Source organism: Blennius ocellaris (genome assembly GCF_963422515.1).
Source record: "Blennius ocellaris genome assembly, chromosome: 5".
In the NCBI taxonomy this organism is placed as follows: Eukaryota; Metazoa; Chordata; class Actinopteri; order Blenniiformes; family Blenniidae; genus Blennius; species Blennius ocellaris.
In genome coordinates, this window is record NC_137654.1 from 27,548,884 (window position 1) to 27,576,478 (window position 27,595).

The following is a 27,595-nucleotide window of genomic DNA, read 5'->3' on the forward strand; positions in this document are numbered from 1 at the left end:
AGTCTGCAGCATGTTCTGCAGACAGGATGCATTGTAGTCTGAGAATGAATTAATTACAACAAATGCATACATGTATGCACATATTCTCCATGGAAAGTCCCAACATTTTACATTTTGCATTATCTACCACACATATTTCAGCCTCAGGAGATGGGCAGCTCTGTAAAGGGAGCAGAGCATTTCAATTGTAGAAGTCATAGTTGAAGTTGCCATGCTTGACTCCTCCCTGTTTAATATTGTTAAATATCTTCTGTTCTTCCCGTCTTATCTACTTTGCTGCAGTATGTGTTCACCTACTCTAGTTCCAGTATGCTCAGTCCTTTTTAAGAGATGAATATTGATGATTTAATGAGCTTTACAGAGAAAATAGGGGGGGGGGGGGGAAGCCGCTCTTTGAAGCCACATTAAAGAAAAGGCTTCTTTTTTTTTTCTTAAATTCTTACTTTGAGAGCTTTAAAGGCGAGATTGAATGAACAAAGCATGTGCTGAGAGAGCATATTTAGTGGTAGGCTGTTCAGCTTTTAAACCTTCATCTTTCATCTCCTGCTATAGTGTGCTTTGCTCTGGCTAAACAATCTCCCCCATTAAGCTGCTAAGTGCACATTTCTGTAACTCTTTTTTTTTTTTTTTTATCATTTTTGAATTGAAATGTCACTTTTCTGCCTGTTAATTCAGGGTGACATGTTTTGGAATAAATGCTATCAAGTAAGAGCATAACATGACAGAATAGTTCAAGTTACTCAGTGATGAACTAATCCATTGATTTGACTTTCACTTCCTTCACGGAACGGTTTCAGAGGTATTTTGGAGTGTTGTGACTCTGACTGTTTTTCTGCTCCTCCCATCAGTCTTTGATAATCCCGGGTAAAAGCCCGACCAGGAAAAAGTCTGGGCCCTTCAGCTCCAGACGAAGCAGTGCGATCGGCATTGAAAACATTCAAGAGGTCCACGAAAAGTGGTAGGCGTTGGAGGCGATCTTTAATAACTCCCCATTCGTTTGTCTTCAACTCCAACTTTAACTTCCTTTCACGTATCCTGTTTCTCATGCAGCAGTAGAGAAAACTCCCCAAACACCCAGAAAACCCCTGACAGTGGCCACGTCTCCCAAGACCCCAAATCAGACAACTCGTCCAATCAGAGCTCTCCAGAGGTGCTCACGACTGCCAAGAACAGGTATGTATAATATTCACTACAGTGTCATGTGTTTATGATATAGATTATGTGTTTTGCGTTACTTGTGTCTGTGAAGCTGTTGGGTTAAGCTACGTGAGATGAAACGGCTCTTCTGGAGAGTGGTTAACCCCAGGTGTAGTGCTTATCTTGTTGGCAGAGCTCCGTCCATCCCTGAGGGTCACGACCTTTCTCGCTCGTCCTCCAACGCCAGCAGCTTTGCCAGTGTGGTTGAAGAGAATGAGACCGAGGCCACGGAGGACTACGACACAGGCATGGTGGGTGGTGGTCCACAATACTGCATGTGTAATGGGATTTGTGCACATTTGTTTGTTTTCGCAATGATTCTTGGCAAGAAACATTAAGCTATTGATGAGTCTGTTAATTTACTTTTTAAATGGTGTAATAGTTATGAGAAACTTGCATCCGTGCAGAGCTGAGTGTACATGTTGCCTTGATCAATAGATTTCCCAAATCTTTTGACAAATCGTTCTGTTATTCACTCTCGGTGTCAGATTCTCACCGAAGTAGTAGGATTTCTTTATTATCCACATATTTTTGACTTGTTTCCTATGTACACTAGGAGAGTCTTTCTTCTGCTGGAACGCCACACAAGCGGGACTCGCTCACCTACAGCACTTGGCTGGAGGACAGCATCAGCAGTACCAGCACCACCAGCCGCGGGAGCTCACCAGGTAAAAGATGAGGGGAGGCTACAGAACTATAAACATGTATAAGCAGACTTCATTCATGCAAGTGCACGCTGGAGTGAAACAGCAAATAGTTCATTGTATCCGTTGAGGCGAATTGGACTTCGCACAGTTTTAGGGGGACAATCGGCTTATATCTGCACATTTACCCATTTAACTCAGATGCTCAAAAGCTGATTTACTCGTGATGTGGTGTCATGAAATTATCAGATGAATAGTTGATCTGACGGGCCAGAGCTTCTTTCTTCCAGGTGTAGTGGAAATATGTTTGTATGCAGAGGATGTCGTCCACCATATTGTAATTTTAATGCAAAGAGCATCACAGATCTCTATTACCTTAAAAAACACTTCAGATAGTATCTACTTTTAAGTCGGGTCACATCAAAGTTAGTGATTGTAATACCAAATATAAAACATCAAATTGAAGAATCAGTTTGAAATAGAAGCAATGAGATGGTGGGAGTGTTGTCATTCATTCGTTCGTCCATCTGTCTCTTCGTTCGTTCATTCATTCGTTCTTTAATTTCTTTAACAAAAATAATATTGCAAGTGTTCATAGGTCGAATAATTAGATGAAGTTTTACCATTACACCCAATGTACAAATGAATGTTTAATAAATTCCAGCCGCTCAGCATTAAGAAATAATCAAGTCTTTATTAACTTTAATGTTAGTTAAAAATTAATGAACAACTCATCAGCGAGAGATCAAGCTGAACCCACTTGTTTGTAGTTGTACTCAATAAGTCATGGCAAGATGAACCAGAACAGAATGAAACCTTCAGAGAGGTGATTTATGATTTGAGGCAGAAAGAAAACTGTGTGATGAGAAGTCTACAGATGTTTTTCATTTTTTCCACAATTCTTGAGTTTTCTTAACTTTCTTTGAAATATTGTTTGTATCATATTCATCTTTAGTTTGTTGATATAGTTATATGACTATTATAAATGATGACATGAAAATTCAGCAATATTCATATTTTCTGATATTCCCAAAGCAATGCCTGTTATTCTCTTCATTCTATTGCATCTGTCTGTTTTCTGGTCAGATTGAAGAGATTTAACTCACTCCTGCTTTGTCCTTCAGGGCCCAGTAAACCCGACCGAGGGAAGGGGACAGACGTCCGAATCAAACTGGAGCGATCACACGATCAGTCCTCATCAGTGAGTCCAACCTCCTCCCTCGACTAGAAACCCGTCACCGTGCAAGTTTTTATCCAACGAGTGAAACATTTTCCTATTTTTATGTAACGCCACCCAATTCGCATATAAAACGTGATGTGATGTTGTGAAACACAGTTGTCGTTGCTTTACTGCCATGTGATGCGATGTTGGTTTTCAGTTTTTATCTTTTGCTCTCTCTTGTATGTGTTTTTTTTTTTTTTTTTTTTTTTGCTGCTCATCTCTGCAGAACTGTTAGCTCAAACCACCTGGTTGCATCCTGGATATCCATCTTCAGGTTAGACTTTCTTCACTATGCTCTCATGGTCCATACATTTACTGAAGACTTATATAGTGATTTCACTTCACACACATGCATTGATCTTATATTCTCATATTATCCAGTTTGTGTGTGCTGGAGCCGATCCCAGCGGATGATGCACAAAAAGCACGATAAACACGATGAGCAAAGAGAGACAGACATTAAGCATGTCTTAGGATTATGGGAATAAATCAAAGTACGAGAGGAAAACCCAGACGCACACTTGAAGAACATGCATAAATGTTATGTTTTCTGTCAGTTTTAATGATGATCCTTATACAGTCAAACTTATATAAAGACTAAGTGAGTGAATGGAGAATATTCTCCCATTAGCAACGAGTATCTGTTCTGATCAGGCGTCTCTTTTTATTGCAGCGGCATTCCCATAAGTCACAATCCTTCTGGGAGATGAAACAAATGCAGGCGTTTGCCATGACCAGTGAAGAGAAGGACGATGATGAAGAGTACGAGGAAGAGGCGACGAAGCAGACGGAGCCTGGCCAGTCTGCAGCTCATTGAGCCCAGGGAGCAGCAAACCCACAAATCTGGAGGACACCGTCGAGGATGACGCACAAAAAGGGGTCCAGCTTTTGCACAGTGTTGTTTCCTTCCACTTTTCTTTGCCTGTTCACACGTCTGTTGCCTCGCTGTGTGTTTTTCTACCTGACCTTTGTTTAACAAGTGCACATTTTATCAGCAAATGTCATTGGTTTTTGTCTGTTTGTTTTGGGTTTTTTTTTTCTTGTGAGAGGTGTTATTTTGTCTTAGTTGTCTTGTTAACGCCTTGATGTGCTGGCTATATAAAGTCAAGACCGTGCCATTGTGCTCTCTGTTGAGATCAACTGTTGCAACAAAAAAAACATAATATAACTGCCTTGGTGGTTTTACCAAATCAGCCAAGGTTAATAAAGGTATCTAATGTCTACATAATACCAAATATTTAGCATTAAAGATGAGTATTTTCTCATTAAACATCCAACACTATGTGAAACTGTATGGCTTGATGCTCTTAAATGTGATTATTTTCTTAATAAAACACATATAGAGAAGCAGTGTAGCTCCAGCAAACTAACATGATAACTGTGAGTTATCGCCACCGCACATAGCAAACACAGCACTCTTCTTTTTTTTTGTTTTATCCTTGTCCTTACATTTGTTTTACCTCCTTTTTTTACCTCATTTTCTGGGGCCAATAACTGGACTACAGCATTAGATGAATCATTGCCTTTGTATGGACGCATCCAGACAGTGGCATTTATTTTATCCTCGTCATCACGGTGGGATTTATCAGTCCACAGTACACTTTACACTTGATAACAATGCTTAAGTTTGTAGATGCTAAACAAACCTCGGATGAAAGAGGAATGATGCAGGCTACCCTTGCGTGTTAAACTAACAAACTACTTTGCAGGTGGAGTCCTTCTTCTACTCGTGGGTGAAACTGGAAAAACTCTCAAATCACATCCTGGAGGAACACTCTGTTCTCAGTTTTGTGCTTTTTGCATGTTTTTATTTATTGATTTAGACCCTGTCAATAATGGCATTCAAGGCGTACATCTGTCATACTGTACCTCTACATGGTGACCACATTCAGCAGCCTGTCATAAGCTTATATTGTGTGTTGCTTTGGTGTGAGTTATAATGTTGTCACCTGTAAACTTCTGTATATTTAAGGGGTCGGAGCTCTCCAAGTGCAGTACATTTGCAATGAAGTCACATAGAACATGGATATTTATTTGCTTTGAAAGTGACGAAATGACTCCTAATATGACTACTGATTCTGTAAATAGACATTTGCTGGAGTACAGAGTGAATAATGCACAGACCCGCTATTTGAAGGAAGCTTGAACAACACTGTTAAATTACTGCCAAGTTTGAGTTGTTTCATCTCTTGTACTCCTAATTTTAAGTATTATTATGAGAGTTTTATATAATAAAGTTATTTTAAAAGCTATTCAGACTATTCTGTAAAAGGGAGAATCTCACAGTGCATCCTGCTGATCATTTGAGTTGCCTTATGTCATGAACAGATGGTGTAAGTATAGCTAATGAAGCAAATAATAAGCAGCCAGCAGGATTTACTGTAAAATGAATGTTTTGTTCTTGTTGTTTTTATTGTAAATAAATGCCCAGAGAACTTTACACTCTATTTCACATGTTCTCTCTTGTGCTCCATCTCATCTCACTGTGCAAAGAAAACCATGGGTGTGCATAAAATCCCTATTTTCTTTCTTAAATGCCAATTTTCTCATATGAATACAGTTTAGAAAATACCACAGTGAAAATCCTTGATTTAAAATATATTCCAGTTCCCCTCCATCTAATGAAAACAGACGGAAGAAGCCCCATGAATAAAAGATTTGATGCTTTTACCCACAAGTATGTAAATCTAGAGCAATCTAAAAGTGGAGGATTCCCCAGTTATATAACTATGTCACATGGAGGAAAGTAACATATTCAAATTTAATGAGCCAAAGAAGGGAAAGATGCCAAAAGATGGCTTCCAAATGCATCCACGCACAAGACACAAAAGTGTCCAGTCATAATCTTATGTTACACTTTAAATAGGTCTCAGTAACATATTTACAGTAGAAATAAGATAAGCAGTTTAAGGTTTCTGCTTTGTCTGAATGCTTCGGAATTATTATCGGAACGAAATTAATAGTATATATTCTAATTTACTTAGTTTTTCCACCTTTACATGTTTCATACATTTAGCATTTGGGATGCTGGAGCCAATCCAGCTGCCTGTGGGCAGAGGGCATTTTACATCCTGAACATGTGACCGGTCCACCACAGGGCAGGCACAGACAATCAGACACGCTTCTATCTTCAATGTAGGTGCAATTTTAAAGTCAACAATTAAACTAAGACATCAATTTTTTTGGGGTGCAGGAGAAGAGAACACAGAACTCCAATGGAATCATACATTGATAGGATACATTTTTATTTTTTCTTTTAATTTCAATCAAACTTAATTTAATTTGCAATTCTTAATGTCTTAATGTAAATTCAGCTAAATTAAATGACTTTGACAATTTTTTTTTTAAAGAAAAAAAAATGTGTTTAAATACCCATCAGTGTTTCTTCTTAAAAAAAAAAAAAAAAAAAAAATCGTATTTACGTTCTGTGCTTTTCTTTATCAAAGCACAACCAGTTTCGTTTTTTACATATTTATATGCAAGTTTGCTCTAGCGGAACAATTGTTCGGTCCGAGAAACCGGAAGCGGGGTGAATTCGTGTAACACGGACCGGACGGTGGCCTGTCTGGAGTCACATTGAAGGCTCCGGTCAGGTCAAAACTCGCCAAAAACAGGTAAATTACATGTTTTAGTGGAAAGTACGTGATGCGATTTGATTCGTTTTGTCAAATAATTATTGTCAGTGTAAATATCGTCATAAACAGGTTTCCGGTGCCTCGAATTCCTGAGCGATGCTACGTTGTGAATTAGCGCCTCCATGTAGCCGCGACCTCAGAACGACAACTTTAAAGACATTTTTCCTTTGAGTTCAAGTTCTTGCTGCATTCTCTTGTCGTCGATGATTTCACTGCATTTGACAAATGTCCTCCCACATCTAGGACATCGGTCTCTGTCAGTGTATGATAGCTGAATTTATCCCACCGGTACACAGATTAGCGGATTATAATCGGTTGTAATTTTAATGTCCTGCTTTGAAATTTCGTGTATTGTTACTTGACATTTCCTCAAATGCAAATATCTTATTAAGACAACTTGACGCTATATATGTTGACAAAATGTGGCTGATAAGTCGCATCTTCTTAGTTCATGCGTCATTGAATCCTGCAGTGACACCTAGTGGTGAAAGTGAATGAAAGCAGTGTCAACGTCATATAAACGTTATAGAGGGAATCGAGTTATATTTGTATAACTGCTATTAGAGTTAGTTAGAATCATATAACAAAAAATTATGTTTGTAATTGTTTTCTTATGTTATCCTTTTTTTTGTTGTTGTTTCCACAACACAACAAGTCATCACAGTGCCGTCCACCAACTAAACACTTCACAGCCACATTATTAATGCCTGCAGACCAAAGATATTGTTGATCAACCTTTTGATGGAGCTCCTTGAACAGTTGTTAACTAATGCATTCACTTCTGCTCAAATCCCACAGTTCCTGAGGATTTCTATGGACGGTCGTTAACAATGTTTGTTTCAAAAGTGGCCCCTCGTCTGGGTTTACTCCGCGGAGCTACTTGTAAGTGTGAATAAATCCATCCTCGTTTTCTACATCACGTGGAGTAAGTATTGTCAGACACTTTGTTTTCCTTCATGCCTAGGTGCGCTTCAAGCCCATGGAGAAGTTTTAAATAGTCGTCTACACCCAGCCATTCCCGCTTGCTGCTCTTTACTACAGCCTGCACTGAAAAAATACTCCACGGCAGCAGACAACACAGCCCCGCCGCGATGGATCCAGTTCGAGCCGGAGCTGGACGACGCCCTGGTGCCGCGGAAACTGTCCGTGAGTCCCCTGGAGAGCTGGCTCTCGCTGCGATACTCCCTCCCTCCGCCGCCGGAGGCCGCGCTGCCTCAGGAGGACGTAGAGCTGCTGGAAAAGAAGGTGCTGCTGCCGCCCGCCGCCGCCCCGGTTCTGGAGGACGGGGAGGGATCAGCGACTCCCCTTAGATGCAAGAATGTTCTGCAGATTCGTCGGCGGAAGATGAATCGACACAAATACAAGAAGCTACAAAAACGGACTAAATTCTTGAAGCGGCGCGTGCTGGAGGGCAGGGGGAAGAAGAAGCAGGTGAGAGGCCGTGGTCGTTGTGCGACGCAGGATTTTCTTCACTTTCAGCTGTTATTTTCTTAAAGGAATTGTTATTTGACGTGTAAATGAAAATGACGACGTGCTTTTGAGATTGCAGGAACTTTTCTGTAGTTTAGGGGCGTTAACCCAGTTTCTGTTGGTGAGGAAGGAGGCCGGGGACACTGTGATGGATTGAATAAGATCATTTGGCTTCAGTAACAATCGTGTTTAAAATGTTAACAACAGTGAACGGACTCTCAATGGCGACATAATTCCAGCCTATGATGTTTATTATCTAACTCAAAAAAAAGCTCCTTATGTTGAATTATATTATTGTTTGAGAGTTAAAAAAAAATAAAAGTATGCGCAAATAAGATCTTTTCTCGTACAACTGGTCTGTTTTAACATTTTAACCTGAAATATGAGAGATTGTAATTAGCAATTCCAAGTTTTTGTTTAATTTTTTTCAGTTTAAATAAGTATATTTTAATTGACTCTCTACGAAACCTGTTGTGAAAATGAAATCCAGATTCAACAATGCAAAGTGCGCGCATAAAAAAAGTGCGTGCCGCCGTATGAGTTTATGCCTCTGATCTGTCTCACTCAAGTGCTACTCTTTTTTCTTTTTTTTTTCTCTAAGACAAATGTATTCACTGCAGTCTGCTGAGATGTTGAAAAATAATTCAAGAAGTAACTTCCACTCTTTGTATATTGGAGTTTATCTCGGCCTCTGCAGAGCATAGAAAAAGAGCAAACGTTAAAAAAAAAAAAAACAGAAAGCAGCAACATCCAGAACAACTTTTATCAGTTGGCCCTGCTGATATTGTCAGCCTTTAGTTTTTCCTTTAATTTCTGCCATTAGAAAGATTGTCATTCTTCCATTGATCAGCTAATTAATGGACAAATTATTGCGGCTCTGCTTATTATGCAGATGCTTTTTTAGATATTTCTTCTTGCGTCCAAATAATTTTGTAGTTGACTGATAAGAAGACAAAAACTAATATGGTTTACTTTGTTCATCTTAAATGAATCTGGTGGAAAATATTGAAAAAAGCTGTAAACGTTTATTTATTTCCCAACATCAATCGGTCCCGTTTTCAGTCGCTTTAGCTGGACGGCGTCACGACAAACCTGTGTGGTTTTATGTCGCGCAGAAACGATTCGAGGAGGACTTGGAGAGGATTTGGATGCGAGCTGGACTGAAGAAGGCTCCAGAGGGATGGGCGGCGCCCAAGATCTTCATCAAACAACACGGGAACAAAAGGAACTGAGACGCGCCGACAGTTAATCATGTCGCCGCTGCGTCGTTCACTCTGGACGGTTCCACACGTCTCACGTTTCCACTCACTTAAAAATCTGCTCATTCACCCCGTGTGTGCATCATCTAATAAAAATCTCCCTACAAAATCCAAATCATGTGTGTAATTGGTTTTGGGTTTGTTTTTTTTCTTTACCGCTGTTATTCACTTTAGAGTTTTTAATAACACTGACTCTCACAGTCCATTGCACATATTTGCAATTGGTAGACATTGCTCTAGGTTTTTTTTTTTTTGGTCAGAGAAATATTCCAGATTGTTGCATCTATTTAAAGCTTCATTCCCCCAAAATGTTCTGAATCTTTTTTTAAACCTTGAAAATTTTATCTTTAGAAGTTGTTAAAATTTTAAATGCATCATCTCAAAATAACAGAGACTGTAATTATCCTCGTTAAAATTTTTGAGACCTTTCAATTCACATGTTTTTGTTGTTTAAATAACTGACACAGCATTTAATTTTCTGTTTATAATGTAATTTTTGCTTTTTTAAATACAATCGGTTGTGGTTGCAGGCAAGTTCTGCATTCAGACTGTAGGGGGCAGTGTTTTCCCAGACAGTTAATCCACACATGAGGCTTCTGGCTTCTTTGTGGGTCAAAAACAACAAAAAAAGGTATTCGGTTTGTTTTTATTAGCAGTTTGTATCCAAAGATAATCCATCCAGTAGACGGTGAAATCCGAAAATGAGCCGCTTCAACCTCAGAAACGAGGAATGTTTTAATGGAGGTGTCACTGTTTGCAAAGAAAACACATTTATTGATTTAGATGTCAATCACTTTAGTCACAAAAGCGTCACGTTTGACGCACAAATTAAGAATCTTAAGTCGGATTTGGATGAAGTTTTCTCTCATCGGGAATATATGTAAGACGATTGATCCTTTTGACGAAGTGTTATAGTATTTTAAGTTTGTTGTTTAAAAAGAAAAGTGGCTCAACTTTGTTGACGCAGACTACACTTTGCTTGACTTTAGATTTACTTTTAATATCTATTTGCTTTGTCTGGACATGATTTTATGGTTTCCAGAGTGTTTTTTTTTTTCTTTTCTTTTCTTGTATTTTCTAATGTTTGCCTGCAGCACAGCAGTGTTGGGTTTCATTGGCGGCCAGAGGAGGAGCATCTGCAGACTCCAGACTTCTCAAACACAACAAAACCAGCTGCTGCTGCCGCTGCTCGGTCAACTTCAGGCTCTCTGCTTTTTTAACTTTTGACGCACTCGCCGACCTCTGACGGGCATTTTTACCACCGACAACAGCCGCGTGAAGAAGATGCGCCCAGATATGAATCTCCTGCAGGGTGAGTTATTCAACTTTTAAAGTGCAAAGAAGTACGTTTGGGGGGAAATTTTCTTTTGTCCCATAATTGGATCCAGGTTACAGTTGCGCGTCGGGAACAAAAGAGCGCCCGCAACTGCTGAAGTTCCCATCATAAGCATCTGTGTTAGAAATGACTATTGTCTCTTAAAGTTGTTTTATTTTACCTTTAAAAAGCGTGTGTACATCTATCTATTCTATCTATCTATTTCGGACTGAATTTTGTGTGTAAATTTAGATTAGATCAGGCTTTATTAATCGCACCAATTCGGTCGTGACAGCAGCTCCACATTGCACAATTAGTTAAAGATTGTTTAGGATAGTTTACTTGTTTATACAAGTAGATCATTAGATAGAAATCTATGTATATATGCACACATGGAAGTACAGGAGACCCTGATGGGGGATAAATGCACATAGTGGTAGTAATATTTACACTATTTGGTGTTCTGAGAACTGAGGCATTTACACATATTAAGTTGTTTATGTTCTCTTTCAGGTTTTCAGTCTGCATATCTAAGGTTTCAACCAAATAAATCAAGTGTGAAGAGCCATAAGCATCAAGGTCAAATTTACAATCCTCCCCTACTATAGCCATGGGAGTTCTGGCCTACAGTGTTGTGCCCTTGAGTTTCTTTTTTCTTTTTTTTTTTTTCTTTTTTCTAATGGCCAATATGTTTCCAGTTAACTGTGGTCTGACTGCAGGAGTCAGCACAATCCAGCAGCCAGTCATTATATGTGTCAGTAATGAGTGTTTCACCACCGGTGGGTCTCTCTGAGACCAGCCAGCGTGGATGATGGTGGCCTGGATCGCCTCCAAACTGTTTATGATAGTTGACTTTGTGTGTTAATGAACAGGCAGAGGCTTGGGAAAGAGACTCGGTTTACTGTTTTGAACAGGGAAAGCCCATAAATGTGAAGCTACTGACTCGAGCAGAAAATTGCACGGTCTCAACGAGGCACAATGTTTATGCTTTGGAAAGCCCCAGTAAACTTTACTCAACTCCCTGAGTCAGATTCATCTGGCGTAGGGTTAGAAGACGGGGCTTTGACACTGAGACGATGCTCACCAGAACCATGCACGAAGCCGCCTCTTCAACTATGAGATTAACCCTTTAAGATCAAAATGAAAAAAATTCCCAAGCTTCTGTTAAAAACCCTTATATCATTATGCTTTCTTCTATTCTTTGTTGGGATGTGTTGGAGTTGTGTTTGGAGCATGGGTTAAATGTTTTCCTCGCTGAGCCTCTCTTGTTTAATTTCCGTCTTTCCCCCACACTCGCGAACAGTTAAGCTGTAATTTTCCCATCTCCACAGGAATCACAGCCCACACAGCAATGAACATTACCTGAGTGTGTCACGGTGTGTTTACAGTGCAGCGAGACGAAAAATAAAATTCAGTGTCAATCAAGTAAAGATAAAAACTGAATAAAAGCTGGACATATCTGAATAGAAACATTGCACTTATATATAGACCTCATGGATCTGTGTTCAATAAGCGGGCCTCAGTGTTTCCACAAGAAAAAAAAAGAAAAGCCTTCCAGGTTTCTGAAAGTATCTTTGTGTGTTTAGCTGAGTCTGCAGCTGGCCACATCTGTTTTATTTCTTCTCCACCTGTAACGGGGCTGTGAGTAAACTTCACACACTCACAACACCCGTGAATCACAGAAATCTTGCTGAGTAAACTCATATTTTATGCTTTAGTCCTACATAACCCCCCCCTCCCCCCTGTTTTTGTTGTAGCTTTGAGATGACACCATCCGGGTCACAGATCACAACAGCCGTTTTGCAGTTCATTTACTAAATGTCTGTTATTACCGCCGGTAATTCGGGAGCACATTGTTAACTTTTATTGTTGAACCAGGCTCATGAGTCAGCACAGTGTGTCTGATGGGGGACAATTACAGGGGCTGGGACACTTTGTTTTACCATCTACAGGAAAGTTTATACCCCTCAATCGAAAACCCACCAAAGTTTTCCAGCGTCTCGCCTCCCTGATGCCAGTGTGCACGCTGGATTCGTTTTCCTCATCTCCCTCAAATATGATTATACTCTGCTTTGAGCTTACCGTGGGGTGGCAGGGTTGTGTAGTGGTTTAGTACTGATGCCTCACAGCAAGAAAATCGTGTGTTTGATTCTTTCTGGGAGTCTTTTTTTATGTGGAATTTGCTTGTGGGTTTCTGTTGAATGTCGTGGCTTCCTCCTACAATCTAAAGACGAACCTGTTCGATAACTGGTAAACTGCTTGTTGGTGTGGATGATGGTTTGTCTCTCAGTGTTAATCCTCTAGTGGCCCGGTGGTCAGGATGCCTCGTGCCAATTCAGCTGGGACAGATCCAACTACGTAACTTCCATAAAGCAACTATAGATGAAAAAGTGAAAGGACAAAAAAAAAAAGCCATCACGGTGCATCAGAAAATACTTATGACTCAATAATATTTGGTATTCAGCAAAACCCTGTTGGCTCTTCAAAAACACCAACAAGGGTTGACGTACGGTCAAACACAACAGATACAGTGAGTGTTTGAATGCTCGAGTTGACATGTTCATTATTGGTGTTTGCTGTCTGAATATTGTAATAATGAAGATTTATACCGTTAATTTCTTCAGACGTTCGCCAGCTAATTCAACAACTGTTAAAACTAATTCAACAGTTAAATCTCGACCTTCAGTGTGGACTGAAGTTCAAATGTTGACGTAGGAAGATCATGAAAAGTCACTAAATCTTTGTTGCAAAATGAAAATATTGACTGTGGTTACTCCTGGAATGGAGAGCTGGCACATAAACCGTACTTCTAAATTATGGTTATATAAATTTATCACATTAATATAACCGCCCCCATTGCAATGGAATACAGTCAAAGTGAAGCGAGTCATTTAATGATCCCAGTTGAAGGCAGGGTTCACCCATACTCCTGGTCTGTGGTAATATCCAAAAAATATCCAAGCACAGGGAAGAACAACCACACAGGAAAGTCCCCAAAGCCTGGAATTGAACTGGAGATTTGTTTTTTTTTTGCTGTGAGGCGGGAGTGCTAAACACGACATCATCGTGGAGCCCCTCCATATTGTCAGTGCATCATAAAAAAATTAAAAGCTTCTGGCCTGTACCGCCTCAGCGGTAATACACAGGTGTTGGGCACGTTCCTGGGCTTTTCACACCAGGTCGTGTGACAGAATCGAGCTGCATAAGAGTCTGGTGCTTCGTCCCCTCAGGATCACGGCCTTGAAACCAGCCAGGAGCAGCCGGGATGAATAGAGGCTCTGTGAGCTTCGGCAGGACGCAAGCGTCTCTGCTGCCCCTTCAGCAAACAGACAAGGGTTAGGGGAAGAAAAAAAAAAAAAAAGTATTAGAAATAGCAAGCGAGCTGGAGGAAAATCTCCTCCAGAGTGAGCAAACACAAACAGGAAAATGCATTTCCAAGATATATTGTTGAGAGTGTGTTTTTCCCCTCCACTTGTTTTCATGCGCGGAGCTCCTTTGTTTCTTCGAGTTGTCCTCGCGCTGAACCCACGTCTGCTCCAATTCTGAAACTTTTCTCTCTCGGGACATGACAGACAGATCAAGCCTGAAATCTCCCAGCACTTCAACAATTTTGCCAATGAAAGTATTTCTCAAGAAGTTTTCCCCGATACGATGTGACGTATGGAGGCTCTTTGATGAACTGAAATACTGAAGTAAAAAGTGTTTTATTTTTAAACTGGATGCACAATGAGTTTGGTGGGGGTCATATGCACATAAATCTACTCTCTTTCTCTCTCTCGCTCTCTCTCTCTCTCGTTCTGTGGATACAGCACCTGAATCATCAGCAATGACACAGAGACTTGAGTCAGAAACTAGATTTTCTTCCAAATAAAAAAAAAAAGAACAAAACTAGCTGGACTTCATAGAAAACAGTCTGAATTCCTTCCAACTAAAAGTTACATTTTCAAAGGACAGGAAGTTCTTGGCGTTCAACCATTTGTAATGCAACTAGCTCACTTTCACCTTTTAGTTTGGATAATTGCTACCATCGGCTATATAGATCATTTCCCGGTAACTCTGAATCATCGTCATCGTGGAGGTCAAAAGAAGCCAGTTGTAAGACAGTGACAAATACGGAATAAGAATTTGTTAGACTAATAAAAACTAAAGTCCAGATATATGACGTATCTCCTTGTGTTGAGTAATAAAGTATAAATACTGTGTCACTTGCCGCCTCTAGATATATGTAAGCTTTCCATTACAATACAGTAGATAGTGTAAATTAAAACTGACAGAAGGTGTGACTCTAATCATTGCTGCTTCTGTGTCTTTCAGTTCTTGCTGTGCTCTTCCTGCCAGCAGGTAAGACCGTCCCGTCTGAGTGCCGTCTCTTATTAGAAGCTACGACACATCGTAGCCTGCGTTTGTCTCTTCTATCTCTGCAACGCCTGAGCTCACGTGTCACTGTGTTTTTGTCAGTTTGTGGTCAGAGCAGCGGCAGCGGTGGGCTCGGCGTGGTGGTGGAGGCCAAGAACATCACCCTGCCTGCGGGATCCAGGGCCGTCCTGCCCTGCCACAGCCCCCGCATGGTGTGGACCCAGGACCGGCTGAAAGACCGCCAGAGGGTGGTGCACTGGGACGTGGTGCGCAGCACTCCCGAGTATTCTGTGGAGCGAATCCTGGACATGTCGCCCGGGGCCCGCCAGAGGGTCTACAACGGCTTCAACAAGGGCCGCATCTCCCTCCCGGGCTCTGCTTTCAACGACGGCAACTTCTCCCTCGTCATCAACAGTGAGACTTCCCCGCTTTACTGGCCATGCTGTTATCGTCAAGTTTTAAATGTTTCTAATTCATCAGCAACATTCTGACTTGGTTTTTTTGTGTGTGTTTTTTTTTAGATGTGGTAGCGACTGATAAAGGAGTTTATACTTGTAATTTGCACCATCACTACTGTCAGATCCACCAGTCCATCGAGGTGCAGCTCAACGTCACAAAGTCAGGTGAGTCCATCTGATCAACCAGCTTCACGCCGCCGCCCAGGTTTGTGTGGAACCGACGGCGTTCACAGTGGGAAAATGTGTTTTCAGTGCGGAAAGAGAGGCGGTACTGGGACGGAGAGAAGACCGTCTTCGTGGTCTTGTTGGGCAGCTCGGTGGTTTTGCCCTGCGTGAACCGGCGCCCCCTGTGGAGGGACGGCGTCCAGGAGGAGAAGCAGCAGGTGGCTCACTGGGACTTCCAGCCTCCCGGCGTGCGTCCCGACAAGGCCGAGCGGCTGGTGGACCTGTACGCCTCCGGGGAGCGTCGGGACTACGGGCTGCGCTATTCTCAAAGGAAGATGAGCGTGGAGGAGGACGCGTTCACACTGGGGGACTTCTCGCTGTCCATCTATGATCTGAAGCCGGTCGACAAGGGCCTTTACTCCTGCCACCTCCACCACCACTACTGCGGCCTGGCGGAGAGACGCATCTTCAGGCTCTCCGTGGCACCGCCTCTTCCCTCGGCCCCGACCACAGCACCCAGAATTTTCCAGAATGACGAGCCAGAACAAAGTAAGTTCCTGTGACTTCAACTCAGATGTTGTTTTTCCAGGAGACGGTGACGGTAACTGGTTTCTTTCCCATATGGTTTCTTGGCTCCACTGCAAAGAAAGAGGATCATTCCTGGGTTGTTGTTTTTTTTATTTATTTATTTATTTATAGGCATAGTTGGTCAGTTGAATCAGTTCCTCTACTTGCCAATTTTCTCCTCAGTCCTCTCTGTTTTTGTGTTTGAGCTGAGGAGGGAGGAGGTAGAAGGAATGTAGACACAAGCCGAGTGAGAAAGAAAGAAAGAAGGAAGGAAAGAAAAGTCTTTCTTTTAGACTGTGCTGAAAAGCAGGATTTATTTTTTTTTTTTTTTTAATGTTTTTGTTCGTCAGCCATTCGCAGCTCTGCTTTTAGAAGCTGTTCTACAGTAAACAGCTTTAAATTGGCTGCAGCGGAAGTGTCCGTTCCATGCCAACTGTTTTTCATTTATAGCCTTTTTTTTTCTTTGGCTGGAGACGCTTTAACTGAGAGGAGGGGTTCGGCTCCAACATCTCGTAATTTAGGGAGTGGACGGCCATATCTTCTGTTTTTTTTTTTTTCCCCTCTCCAATTGACCTCATTTTCCAAAAGTCCCAGCCATTCGTCTCGCCTCGTCACACCAGATCTCCGTATCTCCAGCACTGAAGTGCACTCCGAAGTTTTCCCAGCCTCCGCTCTCTTTCTGCACTGATGTGCATCAGTTTCTGGTGGAGGCCTGTTTACCAGCAGTCGCAGGAAGTCTGACACATCTGTTCAACATCTGGGCCAGCTGTGACATGAAAGAGCAAAGTAAGGGGAGGGATTGAGGGTACGGCTCTCCTCCTGCTTTAAGAGAACAAAAGAAATGACAGCCCGTTTAAAAACCCTGTAAATCTTGCTGGGAAGATGTGCACACGTGGATAAATGTTTCCCAGAGATTTCATACAGACCTCAGCGACAGAATTAATCTCTTCGTTCCGCATCACTCAGCTCGTCTGCTAAATTAAAGCTAAATGGTTTGTTCTTACCCAGGTGCCGGCATTAAACTGAAATTACAAAATGTCACGAGAGATTTTTTTCCCCCTGTAATGCTGTAATTATTCACGGCATGAACAAACAGAGCATTACTTCTCAGTAATCTGCATTTCTGTGGGCTGTCAACGATTCACCTGAAATCTCAATCTTTGAAAATGAAGACGCTTCACTACAGTCCATTGAATTGCAAATGATGCATTTCCCACTGGGTAAAAAGAAAAAAAACAAAACACCTGTTAATCTCCGTGTAGCATATGTGAAGTAGCCTTTAACACACACACGTGTCAGATTTGTCAGGAAAATGAGAATGGACCGCTGCTGCTCTGCTCTGAGCAGTTGTGCTTTAGCGGCAGTGACCTTGGACACGTCTTTGCATTTTCATGCATATTAGGTACATTATGCCAGCTGATAATTATAGAGCAGCCTCCCACTGAGGGAGGTGCGTGATTAAGACTGAATGAGAGCTTTTCTTTTTTCTTTTTTTGGCTTTGCTGGTTTGAAAGCGTGGCTCAAGCTAATATGTGGCATGTTTTCCTCATTAGTCGCTTAATTGCATCCGGTGTTTGCCGTGTCCAATTTATCTGCTTTGATGAGAGACCACATGCTAGAATGCTATTGAACTCCATCGATAACGAGAGGTTCAATGCATGAACATTATTCTATTCTCGGTGATTGGGCGAGCAAAAGCACCACAATAAATACTTGATGGGCCTTATTCGGGCCTTTATGTTCCTTTATGTTTATTTTAAATAAATATTTTCAACTATCCATTGAGAGTTTGCATACAGCTTAGGGCCCCTCTAAGAGTTTGTGCCGCCCAATGGTGTCGCAGATTTATTTTCCATGCGTGCAGTAGCTTAGACTATGTGTTTGTGGGGAGACTTGAAACAGTCGTGAATGGAAAACGAATGAAGACATACAGACAGACCACATAACACAAATTGCCTCTCTTCCCTCACACTTCTCTGGTCAGCTTGTGTTTTTCTCCTCAGAAAAAAAAAAAATAACAGCTGCATGACATCAAGTCTGGAAGTCGTTACTGCCGAATGGCATTTGGACATTTAACTCTCTGCTCACCCTCTTTGTGTCCTTTGCTCCTCAAAACACGTTAAAAAAACAAACATGTGAGGGCTATTCAAAGCTTTACTGAAGTAGAATTGCACATCAGACTGATCTTTGTTGCGCTATGTCACGCTAATATATTAATATATCACAGTTTAATTATGAAGATAAATGCTGTTGAACTCATTACATCATTCGACTCAAAGTTTAGTGGCACATCTGTGTGAGAATTAAATGCAGTTGTTGCTGGTTTTTTTTTAATTCTTCTTTTTATTTTTTTATCCACGTTCTACCTGCAGGAAGCGATGAAGTGGAGACTCAACGTGTGGTGAACGTCTTCCTCCCTGAACACCGAGGGTACTTTGTGCAGCATTTGGGATACTTCCTGGCGACGTTCCTGCTGCTGGCGCTCATCGTCGTTGCCGTCATCCTGCTAACTCGGAGACGCAGGAAGAGAGGTATAGGGTTCGCCTGTCCACACGTAACTAGCCGTGCATGTGTGTACGTGCATGTGCACACATGCAGTAAATGCATACGTGGTTTTGTAACGGGTAGCGCACTACATGTCATGGACCAGACCTCCATTGTAATGTCCAACATGCAAAGGTCTCATGTGGCCTCTTTTCCTGTCATTGGTTGTTCATCGTTTGGACAAACTCATTTCAGAGACATACACTTTTGTACTTAATCAGTAACCATAATATTCAGAAATCTCGTCTCGTCTGCCACCGAGACTAAAAATTGTGTGGCTCCACAATGGTAGTTCCTTCTGTCCATAATTTTGAGGGTGAATTCCTGGTTTTACAGACTAAGGGTACAATTGGGTCAGGGTTGAGGTTGTGGCAGGATGAAGGTTGTATGCGAGTGATGAAGGTGAGGCTTGAGCCGAGGAAACGTTTCACATCAATGAGAAAGATGCAAATCTGTGTGTGTGCAAAAATGCAGTATGCATGCATCTATGGTTGTTTCCATGTAGGTTTCTATTTATTTTGTTTTGTTTGTTTATTTACTCACAGGGATGGAGTATGAGCCCGGTAGAGCCGATCGGTAAGATATCATCACTCAGAAACTCTTTTTTTTAACTGTTTCACATTGAGACGGATGGTAACTGGAACAACACTTCTCACTGTGCAGGGTACACATGGCCAGTGGAGAAGAAATCGCATTAGACTGCACAGAGATGAGGCCGTGTAACCAAGAGCCTTTGAATTCAGGTGCAGTGAACCTCACACAACATGCATGCGGCCGACAAACGTCGCCGGCAAAAACACTTTTGTCACTCCCGTGTTTTTGTGCGTTACTTTTTTTTTGCAGACTACAAAAACAATCTACTGAAAGAGAGAGATTGGGCGAAGGACTGCAATACAGGTGAGTAACCATTGCAGTGGCGCCATATATTGCTGGACAGAAGCAAGATTACATACTGAGGTGTCTTTCTATGATGTCTTCCCTCAGAATTTGATGGGAAGATGTGGAAGTGAGTGGGATGATTCTGAGACGCTGCTGGCAGGTCCAGAGCGAACACCAGACGAGTAAAGGACTTTGGAGAGAAAAGAAAGGGTGGAATAAAGGGAAACCCAGGAGAGGACAGGAGGAATGCTCCCTCTGCTGTAACCTTAGCACACAAAGCTTCTTCACTAAAATGCATCATTTCTTTTTTTTTTTTTTTTTACTACATATTGTCTTTATACTTTGCATTTTTAGATCGTCATAAGATCTTTGCTCAATGCAATAACCGGTTGGTTTGTGGTAAATGTCAGGCTTGTTTGTTTTATCATTTTATTAAAAAAAAAAGTACATTTCATTAAATGCATGCTGTTTATCAAGATATGTTTTCACATACTTCACATACTTCACATGCTTACAAAGCTTAGAGCTCCTTTCAAACGGTTTCCTTTTTCAGCATAAATTCTGCTGTACTGTCATAGTACAAGGTACTTCAGCGTCTTTATAAAAATGATTTACTAAATGTAGATAACTTCAGAGATTGCTTTGAAACAAGCGCTACACATTTCTAGCAGTGTACGAAAATCAATTGTCATGACAAAATGGAAATTGTATCTTTTTTTTCTTTTGTTTGTGAATTTTGCTTCGAAATTCTCAATAACATTTTCCTCAAACGATTATATAGTGTACAATGGCCTTTTGAGCAACATCTGCTCATGATTAAGTTTAAAAAAAAAATATATATATATATAATTAAGTAATTACATTTTATAATGATGGACTAAAGGCTCAGTCTGTGAAAACTCAGGAAAAATCAATGTTTTAATCATTTTAATGGGATTGAGGGAGCGCACATCACGACCCCGTCTATAAATCACTGAAACACCATTAGTGACTCTGCTGGTCAATTTTACTGGTATATAAGTGTTATGAATGTCGTGGCTAACGACTCCACGATACACTGCAGGAAGAAGAGTGTATCATCATGATCAGTCATATTAAATCATAAAACGTAGTGCTTGTCCCGTTTGTTTTAGTCTCTTTCTGCAGTCTGTGTCTCTCCTGCTTTCACTGTATGTACCGCTGGTTCCCTAATGAAGCATTTCTTGTAATAAAAATTAAAACCGTAGCAGCAGCGTGTTTGTTGTTGTTGCAGGAAGCTCCATGGACCCTAGTCTGCATGGTTGGTAATTAGATTTGTGGGGAATTATTATATAAGGTTGCTGTGAATGTGAGTGAAGGAACATTTAAGGGAATTAGTTGTGAGTGATTGAGGCAGAGATTAAACATTTGCTGTGAAGTTGAAAACAAGTATGATGGTGATAAGATGAAGACATGTAGATGGTTACTGCAAACTATCAAGACTTAAAATAATCTGCAAGTAATAAAATATTGAGAAAAGACTTTAAGAACCTCTGATATTAATACTTGATGTGACTACTGCACATGAATCTTGACGAATTTTATTATAAATCAAATTTCTGAGTATGCAGAGATACAAGACACAAATCATGGTATCAATTGTTTTTGATCTTTATTTCAATACATCATTTGCAAATATATGTATTCATAAAAATACTATAAATGCAAGAACTGATGAATCATTAGCATCAAATAATAAATTAATATTGTCTTTATATTTCACTATATTTTAACATATTTTGGGATAGTTCCTTCATTTCCACTGTTCTACAGCTTTACTCCATCGCACAGAGAGAAAAACCTCTCTTCTCACTAGTTACTCAATCAAATCAATTCCACTTTTACTTTATTTGTGATGTTTCATACTTAATTACATCTATCACATGAAGTGCAATAACTACATAGATCACTTATGAGCATGACCACAAATGATTACATTCAAACTATTTGATCTGCTTTTTTGTTCAGCCAAAGAAGTTGTTCTTTGAACTGATAAAAATCTGGAATCATTTTTGCACGCATGCAGTTCACAAATGAAAACGTGGCTGTCTGTTTCTCCGTGCTTGCCCTGTGATGGACTGATGACCTGTCCAGTGAGTACCCAGCCTCGCAACCCTGCACAGGACAAAGCGATATAGAAGATGGATGGATAGGAAATCGAGCTGGTAAAAAGCATCCCATGGCCCTTAGATTTTTCTGGGGGGGGGGGGGGGATATGCTTTCTTTGAATCTCTGGCGTCCCCCAGGGGAGACACTTACTGTCATAGGTTGTGCAGCCAGGAACTTTGAAGCATTAATAATAATAATAATAATAATAATAATAATAATAATAATAATAAAGGAGACGTGAGGGCATGTAGCATATTGTTAAACAGCTACGTTGTGTTTTTCATTCCTTATTGTCTCTCATAAAATCTAGTTGGATGAACATTAAATAACATTGCAGGTGCATTTCTTCTTCTGCGGCCTTACTGTGGATGAATGTTGTGAACGAATGGATTTCATCTTGATTACCTGAAATATGATGGGTCGATAACTGATTATTGATTTAAAGATGGAGAAAAAAAAACAACCCAAAAAACGGAAGTCTCCTCGTGTCTCGAGCCTGGTTGCGCGTCCTCCTTTGTCTCGCGCTCCTGCGGTTGGTTTGTTTATAAGAGGCGCCGGTTCGAGTCCTCTGCGCGCGGCGCGCACACACGCCACTAGATGACAGCACCGTCTCACCAAACCAGCCCGTGAAAAAAAAAAAAAAAAAAAAAATAGCAATATTCCCAACTCCATATCGCAAGGATGTGGACTGTCCCTTCCTGTTTTAGTGCCGAGAGAGCCACCGTACCGACCCACACCGGAGCAGGAATACGGGCGCTCGCGACGCGATTATGTCCGGATTTTCACGGTGTTTCTCGCAGACACGGAGCCGTCGTTCCCCCCGCCGGCCGCACAGGTTTCTCTATTAGGTCCCGCAGTTATGTTATTCTCCGGGTAGCTGGTAACGTAGCAGGCCTGTTTACTGCGCTGCCAACCCTTGTTCCTTTCCTGTGTCAATGATTGTCCTCCCCTTACTCTCATGGCGGAGACTAAAATAATATATCACATAGACGAGGAGGAGACGCCTTATCTGGTCAAACTCTCGGTTTCTCCGGAGAAAGTCACCCTGGCGGATTTTAAAAATGTCCTCAACAATCGACCCGTCAATAGCTACAAATTCTTCTTCAAATCCATGGACCAGGATTTCGGGTGAGTGGCTCGGTGATTATTCATATTCATATTATTGTTATTTTTTTATTAGCCGGACCATTTTTTAAATTTAGTATTTTTTTTTTGGCTCATTCGCTATTTATTGTTGTGTGTTTCGGAGAGCTCACAACAGGCCTCGATATCACCGACTGCAACAATCTTACATGTGTGTGAACTACTCACCGTGTGTGTGTGTGTGTTTGTGTGTGTACGTGTGTGTGTGTGTGTGTGTGTTTGCATGCTCCTGGCACCTGCTCATTATTCCAGGCTTCCCTGTGCGCAGTGGAGGAGACGCACGAGTATTTGAAGTGATACCAGATCCGTCCAGAGCCCTTAATGACGCAGACCTGCATGCATTACACACAGCCAGACTCCCTCATGCTCCACATATTAGTGTCAGTACAAGAACCATGTGGAGTAGAAATGCCCCCCCCCCCCCAAAAAAAAGCCTTAATGTTCAGCTTCCACCCCCTACAAAACAAAACAAAAAAAAAATAAGAAAATTGTGTCATTTGACTTTATTCTAATATGTTTTCCAACCGTGGATGAGAGAGAGATTTGCAGTAACATCTGAGGAAGTTGCCTTTCATTGCACACAATAGGCTGCAGGTGAATCCCAGGGGCAAAATGGGAACCACATGCCAGGGATTGTGACTACAGCAGCATCTTATCACCTTGTAATTGCTCCCCATAGTGATAATCCCTCAAACAACACTCCCATCTTTCACTGCCCAGTTCATCTCTTTCAGTTTCACGATTCATATTGCATTATAGCTAGTGTCGCTGCTGTCGATTTGAACGGACAGCCAATGCATACTTGTTTGTCCTCCTAAGAAAAAGCATGTAGGTTTAATAAGGCGTGCAGAACGGGCAAGGGTTTTCCACCTCATCGCATGGCGTCATCCACTTTCTATTGTGAGCATATAGTTAAGGGTTTTATTAACATCGAATGCTGTGTACGGCAAATAAAAAAAGAAAGATCTATCATACTTCACTGTCGCGTGAGATGCTATAACATATTATTCATAAATCTAAAGTAATGCAAGTATTTTTAAAATGTTAATCATTACAAGAATCTCTAAAATCCTCAGAAATACATGCTTGCATGTAAATTGCAGATAGCCCGGGAGACGACATATTTCTTTTTGTTAATTGTTTAGTTTTCCATACAGAGATTACTTTTTATTTGTAATTTATTATTCAGTACATTTTTAACCACATTGCACATGTCATGTGAAAGATGCTTGTTAAAGGGGAGGTGGGGGATGACAAATCAATGTCTTTTTACAGACCTTATTTTATTTTTAACACTTCTTTTACTCAAGTCATTCACAAGTTACCTTTATTGCATTTACTGTGTGTTGATCGTTATGAGTATAACCACAGAAATATCTTGTCCCTTCTCCTCTTTCTCTATTTCTCACTCCGTAATCCCATCCTGGAGTGCAGGAGTTGCTCCGGAGCCCCTCGGTTACCTTCGCCTGTGACATCGGCTTGTATCAGGCCTCTGCTGAAGATGACATATTTGTGTCAGGGCTCGCTCGCTCTCATTCTCCAGTCTGCACAGTCACACACAGGCCCCCCGCGCACATCCAACATCCAGCACGACCATCGTAGACGCGACGGGAGGAAATGCAGGCGCAGGCAGTGACTGCAGGGCCCAAAACGTCACACGTTTCCACTTGCAGCCTGACCTTGTGAAGGGAAGCGGGCTCTTCCTGGTGGCTCGGCTCGGCGTGGCGCGGCTCGGCGCGGCGCTTTGTCCCCGGCCCTGGCTTCCTGCCCGTCTTGCACCGCGGGCCCGGGTCGCTCGCCGGGCCTCAGGTGATCGACAGGCAGATTACGGAAACAAACAAAGCGTGTTTGCTCTCTCCACATGGGAGACACGACTTCAGGTTGCCGAGCGCGCCGCCGCGTCGGCCAGTCCGTCTCCCGCAAACGTGCGTCGCGTTAAATTGTGACCGTGGGCCCGGTCAGCGCGAGCAACGGCGCTTCCGCATGGAGCCGGCGCGCACACTGGACGATAAAGGCATCTCCAAAAAGCATTCCTGCCTTTTGAGTTAGGGGTAAATATTCAGGCGCGGCGAGTGCCGTATGGTACTGGCACAGTATGGAAGCAAAGCCCATTCAAAGGCACAGAGGAAGGCAGCGCTTTGTGGTAGCCATGCTGGCCGCACTGCATACGACGCAGACAGTATGGCTGCTGGAGAATTAGCAATGGAGGAATAAGAGTGCTGAGCACAGAGGGAAAACATCAAATCCCTTGCAGTTATAGACAGTGTTTGAAATGTAAATGAGCAGTCAGCGCAGGGTCCTCTGTAGTAGACCCCCTGCTGAGTAGGAAGAAAAAAAAAAGAAAGAAGAAAACAGCCATTTTCTTATGGGGATTTCTGGACCACGTTTGTGCCGGCCATATCGGCTCTTTTTGAGCAGTGTCCGCACAAATTTGATAAGCCGTTTGGTCCCGGAGGTGTACGTGTCGTCTGGACTCCCCACGGAACGGGAGGGAACGCGCGTCACCCAGGGGCTCGTGGCATTTCCACCCTCGCCAACAGAGCACGGCGGATTGAACGACGCGGATCTCGTTCACATTTCACTTGTTGTTGTTTTTGTCGGTAATATTCATTCATTCATCAATATTCATAAGGCAGGAGGCTAATTGAAGGGGGGGGGGGATGTTTTGGAAACAACCCACTTGGTTGTTTTGTTGGGTTTTTTTTTTTTTTCTTTTTTCCTCCTTCTTCTTCTCCCAGACACTTCAAGGTGATGATGCGGCTTTTCGTCGTTGCCACTGGTGGTGAGCGGGTTTGAGACCTCACTATAATGCAAGTCACAGAGGCACTCTGGAGCTGAGGAAGCAGCCAAGCTGGAGGTCTGAAAGAAACAGCCTTGTTTGTGCCACAAAAAAAACAGGGGGCTGGTAGGAGGTGGGGTGGGGGTGGGGGGGGGGGTGTATTCCTTCTGCTGATAAAGTGATGCTAAACCAAGCATAGTTAGACGACAGAAATCTGCTGCGAATTCACTCCAGTCGGTTCTGGCTTGCTTTTTTTTTTCTGTTTTTGTTTTTGCAGATTCTGACAGATCTTGAAGTTCACACTGCATCTCGTTGTCGGAGCATCAACACACCCTGACCGCGAGAGTGATTGTATAACACGTTTTCGTATAGTGCCATTAGAAACGACGCTAGAACACCTGAGCCTCGTGATTACAAAGCCGTAGAAAATCGCACACGTCGTGAGCGCACGGTCATTAACAGCTTCCTGGATGACTAAAGCTCAATTAGGCCGATTACTGAGAGAGAGAGCGAGATTCTGTGTCATATTAAAGTCTGTCTATTCACCATCTTATTTGACTACAAATATTTAGCCTCCCTGTTTATAGTATCATTAGCATCGACCCACCAAAGTGCTCGGCCTGCTGGCCGGCGTTGGCCCGGCTCCTCCTGCCTCTTGGTTTCTGGTTCAGGCTGCACATCACCCGGCCCTCCTCTGTATTTCAAAGCGTAAACAAACACGTCTAATCTTCCCCAGCTACACAAATATCTCCAGCAGTGGAATATTCGGGCGATCGCCAGGGTAAATCTTGTGTCATTATCCTGCGAAATCTGTTAAGACCTATTTAATCTGTCAGCTGTAAGGAGTCAGATCTGTGACAGCGGCCCACACCAGACACATGCCTCTCTAAACAGAGCTTATCTGTCTTTTTCGTGAGTGTGTGTGTCTCCTTGGGCTCCTTAATAGAATAGAATAGAATAGAATAGAAATGCTTTATTAATCCCAGAAGGAAGTTCTCGAAACCTCAATGGTTCACCGATCGGGCAATGGTTGGTCCTGACATCAGATGGACGCCATTAAAGACGTCATCTATTATCACTGGAATCGTTTCTGGGTTCGCTCGGTTTCGCTCCTCGCAACAAAAGATACAAATGCTCTCGGCACGCCACGTCCTCCAGAGGCCAGAAAATACAGTTGCGTTAGTGTAGCGGCCCGCCTCATTCCTGGCAAACATTAGGAAGAAGCATTTTATTTGTACAGGCCACTCCCATATCCTCACAAGTCACCTTACATCTGGCCGTGCAGCTTGAGGGAGAGGATGCAAACACTTCCGACCTAAAAGGCAACCGGCAGACTCGGCCGTCGGCTCCCTCCCTTTTCCTCCCCCGAGGTGGAACATGGCCTCTTGCCGCAGACCCAGCGGTCGCCGGTTCCAGCCACGGCAGCTCCGTTATCGCCGCCTCACACAGCAGCAGTGCACACAAAAACCCACAACTGGCTTGGCTAATCATTTCAGTAGCGGGGGGGGGGGAAAGTTCTGGCAAACAAGACGTGGAAAATAAAAGCTCGTGGAGCCTCTTGTCAGAGACACCCCTGCATAAAATCTGCTTAGGATTTCCTGCTGCTCTCGAGTCGTGCCTCTCCCTTTTTCATGTACCGTGTTCAAAGCCAAGGGGCTAATATGGGATCTCCACGGAGTCTCACAATTGCTCGGTTGTTATCAATTTTGGGTGAAAACTCCTTGTAGAAACGGCAATAAATAAAACATGCCGTAATGGAGGAATCGGCTAAACGTGCGAGCGACGTTTCAAGCGCCGTGGCCGTGTGACTGTGTCAGGCGCTCGCCGGCTTCTTC

The 27,595-nt window shown here is 42.3% G+C and overlaps 4 protein-coding genes across 4 annotated transcripts in view; all 4 read left to right on the top strand.

Moving 5' to 3' along the window:
• The window catches only part of LOC308130561 (rap1 GTPase-activating protein 1-like), a gene marked incomplete at both ends in the record, with an annotated part of 47,470 nt that extends 43,590 nt beyond the window's left edge, over positions 1-3,880 (top strand). The window contains 6 exons of the mRNA XM_080496964.1: positions 849-955; positions 1,051-1,173; positions 1,313-1,448; positions 1,754-1,865; positions 2,966-3,042; positions 3,737-3,880. Of these exons, the coding sequence (XP_080353090.1) occupies positions 849-955; positions 1,051-1,173; positions 1,313-1,448; positions 1,754-1,865; positions 2,966-3,042; positions 3,737-3,880 (699 nt within the window). The remainder of the gene's footprint in view (positions 1-848; positions 956-1,050; positions 1,174-1,312; positions 1,449-1,753; positions 1,866-2,965; positions 3,043-3,736) is intronic.
• Positions 3,881-6,594: 2,714 nt separating this feature from the next.
• aurkaip1 (aurora kinase A interacting protein 1) lies at positions 6,595-9,522 on the top strand. The gene is made up of 4 exons (XM_080496375.1): positions 6,595-6,677; positions 7,497-7,580; positions 7,663-8,129; positions 9,284-9,522. The coding sequence occupies exons 2-4, from the start codon at positions 7,529-7,531 to the stop codon at positions 9,398-9,400; spliced, it is 636 nt and encodes a 211-aa protein (XP_080352501.1). The 5' UTR covers positions 6,595-6,677; positions 7,497-7,528; the 3' UTR covers positions 9,401-9,522.
• A 1,076-nt stretch (positions 9,523-10,598) lies between these two features.
• On the top strand, positions 10,599-20,936 carry LOC308130171 (matrix remodeling-associated protein 8-like). Its single transcript, XM_080496372.1, has 10 exons — positions 10,599-10,739; positions 15,057-15,083; positions 15,201-15,512; positions 15,620-15,721; positions 15,809-16,270; positions 18,661-18,819; positions 19,378-19,408; positions 19,496-19,575; positions 19,676-19,729; positions 19,817-20,936. The coding sequence occupies exons 1-10, from the start codon at positions 10,712-10,714 to the stop codon at positions 19,840-19,842; spliced, it is 1,281 nt and encodes a 426-aa protein (XP_080352498.1). The 5' UTR covers positions 10,599-10,711; the 3' UTR covers positions 19,843-20,936.
• Positions 20,937-22,272: 1,336 nt separating this feature from the next.
• LOC308130166 (segment polarity protein dishevelled homolog DVL-1-like) overlaps positions 22,273-27,595 on the top strand; it is a 29,297-nt gene continuing 23,974 nt past the window's right edge. Inside the window, exon 1 of the mRNA XM_080496366.1 lies at positions 22,273-22,966. Within this exon, the coding sequence (XP_080352492.1) occupies positions 22,797-22,966 (170 nt within the window). The 5' untranslated portion in view covers positions 22,273-22,796. The remainder of the gene's footprint in view (positions 22,967-27,595) is intronic.

Bases quoted from the DNA above. Each gene is read 5' to 3' on its own strand.
- LOC308130171 (XM_080496372.1), top strand. From the start codon at position 10,712: ATGCGCCCAGATATGAATCTCCTGCAGG. The intron at 10,740-15,056 runs GTGAGTTATTCA...TGTGTCTTTCAG, and splicing joins AGATATGAATCTCCTGCAGG to TTCTTGCTGTGCTCTTCCTG. The intron at 19,576-19,675 runs GTGCAGTGAACC...TTTTTTTTGCAG, and splicing joins CCAAGAGCCTTTGAATTCAG to ACTACAAAAACAATCTACTG.
- aurkaip1 (XM_080496375.1), top strand. From the start codon at position 7,529: ATGTTTGTTTCAAAAGTGGCCCCTCGTCTGGGTTTACTCCGCGGAGCT. The intron at 7,581-7,662 runs GTAAGTGTGAAT...CTTCATGCCTAG, and splicing joins TTTACTCCGCGGAGCTACTT to GTGCGCTTCAAGCCCATGGA. The intron at 8,130-9,283 runs GTGAGAGGCCGT...TATGTCGCGCAG, and splicing joins GCAGGGGGAAGAAGAAGCAG to AAACGATTCGAGGAGGACTT.